Source organism: Branchiostoma belcheri, unplaced genomic scaffold (genome assembly GCF_001625305.1).
Source record: "Branchiostoma belcheri isolate BF01 breed outbred unplaced genomic scaffold, Haploidv18h27 scaffold143, whole genome shotgun sequence".
Taxonomy (NCBI): domain Eukaryota; kingdom Metazoa; phylum Chordata; class Leptocardii; order Amphioxiformes; family Branchiostomatidae; genus Branchiostoma; species Branchiostoma belcheri.
Window position 1 is genome coordinate 260013 of NW_017802858.1, and position 3183 is coordinate 263195.

General features: G+C 42.0%; 1 protein-coding gene across 3 annotated transcripts in view; it reads left to right on the forward strand.

Moving 5' to 3' along the window:
- Positions 1 to 785: 785 nt before the first annotated feature.
- The window catches only part of LOC109464916 (kelch-like protein 6), a 19341-nt gene continuing 16943 nt past the window's right edge, over positions 786 to 3183 (forward strand). For 2 of the 3 annotated variants that reach the window (XM_019762022.1, XM_019762023.1), the window contains exon 1: positions 789 to 1205. In XM_019762022.1, coding sequence (XP_019617581.1) covers positions 951 to 1205 — 255 coding nt within the window. In that variant the 5' untranslated portion in view covers positions 789 to 950. Of the gene's footprint in view, positions 1206 to 3183 lie in introns of all 3 variants that reach the window. The other variant, XM_019762024.1, reaches the window with a different exon arrangement.

Consider the following 3183-nt stretch of genomic DNA (forward strand, 5'->3'; position numbering starts at 1 on the left):
ATGAAGCAAGTTTAATCTGCAATTTCCAACACAACAAATTGGACTCACCCAAATTTTAAACTGTAAAACTCTTTGTCAAGGAATGAGCAATCCACCACTTCCGTGACGCACGCAGATAACACACATGACTCCGTGAGCAGTGGATCATAGATTGCAGAAAGTCTGTGGCGCCCCCGTCATTTTTGTAGTCAGGAATTTTTTTTCTTCACTTGTATTGTCACAGATGTCATGCAAATTATCCTGAACAATTTTGTTATTGAATACTGAACATTGTGAAATATTCACTGTGGTTTTATGTTTGCAGTAAAGACCCTAGAACTCTTCAAACCAGAACATGTGAAAATGTACAAATTTGTGTGTACAATAAATAGTGTATATGCTAAGAGTATTGCATCATCACTTACATATTTTTTGAACCATCACATACATCATCATCACATACAAGATGACCAAAAAATGACATAAGTCAATGACATAAAGAGATATACAAGATAAGCAACAATACTCCAAGATAGAGCAATTATAGTAATCTGGCACAGTACTTGTGAAATCTAGCACACTGTAAGGTCTACACATTATAGCATCACTTACTTGTCTTATTTTAAACTGGTAGACAGATTGCTGAGGAACGGAGAGAGACAGCCATTTCCTATTGCGCATACTATCTATATCGGTTATTACACCATGTCGCTACATTATGTGGGTAATCAAAGTAAACATACAGTTCCCTTCGGGAGGTACAGCACCCTCATCATCATCAACATGGCTGCCGCGGATGCAAATTTTCCTCACTGCTGCAGCTGGTTCCCCGACCAATAGCAGCGTGGAGGTTTTGAAGCATGCTGGAAAATTGACCAATCGCGGCGTGGCCGTCTTTCGTGGCCGACCCACCATATTCCAGACATAGCCATACCTCCTTCGGGAGGTACAGCACCTTCATCATCATCAACATGGCTGCCGCGGACCAAGAAACCCACGCCAGCTCAGTCCGTCTTCGTTCCTACCAAGACGAGAGCTATCTGCACGGGTTTCTTGGAGTTTTGGGTGACTTACAGAAGGAAGGGGCACTACAGGATGTCGTCATTGAAGTCGAGGACCGGCGGTTTCCCTGCCATCGGCTTGTTCTGTCCGCGGCCAGCCACTACTTCAGAACCATGTTCACAAGCGACATGGCGGAACGTCGCCAGAACACGGTTGTTTTACAGGTAAAATGTAGGGTTGGCAGAACGTTTAAAGTGTTACAACAAGACCACAAAACACCTTGCTTCAAACAAGTGTCTTGATAAGATGTTTTTTGTCAAATGAATACTGGCTTTTTTTTTTATCAAACCTTGGTCAGACCAAGGACATTATAGAGGGTCTGCATGCCCTTTTTCGTTAACCGTTATGGGCTATTTTAATTTACCGTTAATCGTTGCCAGCTCGCTCTAATTCAACGTTAAGCGTTATCAGTATATTCCTCGTGAAGCGTTATGGGTCGTTTTAATTCTGAACGTAAAACGTTATTTGTCATCCTAAATTCAACGTTACGCGTTAATGAATAATTCTTCGTTACGCCTAATTTTGCCTTTCAAAGTGTAGGAAAATGCGTCATTGAAGGTTTAAAAATACAAAATTTCCCGGGGGAGAATGCCCCCGGACCCCCCTACATTGCTCGCGCCTTTGGCGCTCGACTCGCGCTTCTGCGCTCGGTCCCTTCGGCTCTAGCCAGAACCAGTTTTCCCTTCAATTTCCGGAAGTTTGCGGAGAGTTACAGAATTTTTTTTAACGAATCCGTCAACCTTGACAGGCAAATTAACAAAAATCTTGAGTAAAATATGAAAACATCAGAAGTACCGACAAACACTCTCAACACCATGATTTGCCTCTCAAAATGCGGGAAACTGCGTTTTTGAGGGCTTAAAAATCCTAAATTTCTCGGGGGAGCATTCCCCCGGACCCCCCTAGATTACGAGCGCCTTCGGCGCTCCCCTCTCAAAATCCATCGGTAAAACTGGGCAGACTGAAAAAATGCAAGCTGGCCGACGTCGACTCGGACACCCCTGTATTTGTGGAGGTACTCGGGGACCAGGGCAGGTGGGAAACAGAGGGAACACATACTTTTAATGTGTGCTTCATTACATGTAAGGTGTACGTAATTTTGTCAGTGATCACCTTTTCTCACAAAGCGAGATACCAATTCCAGTGCAGCTCGAAAAAAAAAGCCTATCAATTTACCGTTAAGCGTTATCGGCCCTGCTGAATTTACCGTTAAGCGTTATCGGCCCTGCTGAATTTACCGTTAACCGTTGCCAGGACCCCCCCATGCAGACCCTCATTATAATGTCCTTGGTCAGACCGTTTCTTTCCTAGAACGATCGCAGAGTGGAACTCGCTGTCACCAAGTACAATAGGGTGTATCACAAACATGATCTGCTCCCACATTTTCCACTGTACAAAAAAGCGAGAAGAAGTTGACCTGTCTGTATTAGCTCAGTGACTAGAACACTATGTATTAGCCTAGTATAGTACCCTAGAAAAAAGTTTTCAACCATACTGTAAATCGTACAAAACAGCTGCAAAATGAGCAAAAATATACCATGTTACAAAAAAATTAATAAAAACTATACCAATGTCGTAGAATGCCAAAATCAAAACGAAAAAGACGAAATTGTAAAGAAATGAACTTGAAGAACTAGATTATTCGCCAAACCATATCTGTGCCATTTGCTCATGACCATGTAGATTTCATAATGAAAAGAACTTTTTTTTTGCAAAACTTTTTTTTCATTCGCACGCGCGCATCAGTTTTGGGGCTCCCGGAGGATGTCATCCATATAATCAAATCAACATGGCCTTATGTATGTATGTCTAAGTCAAGTAGTGCATCTTTTGGGGATGGGGTTTTGTGCGCGTGAAAAATTTGCGCGCGCGTGAAAAATCTGCGCGTGAAAATATGCAAATTAGGTGATTCCCAGGGGGTCTTGGAAATTTTACATTTATTCGGGAATCTTAATTCTATCTTTATCTTCCACGCGCAAATTTTAACCTTTTTTGCGCGTGAAAACTTCACATTCGAACAAGTCCCTTGGGATTTGCACATCCATCCTTAATTTCCCATTTTCAATAGTAGTTTTCAAATGTTTAGTTTTCACGCGCAAAAAAGTTTGAAATTTGCGCGTGAAAGAATATGCTTGAGAAAAA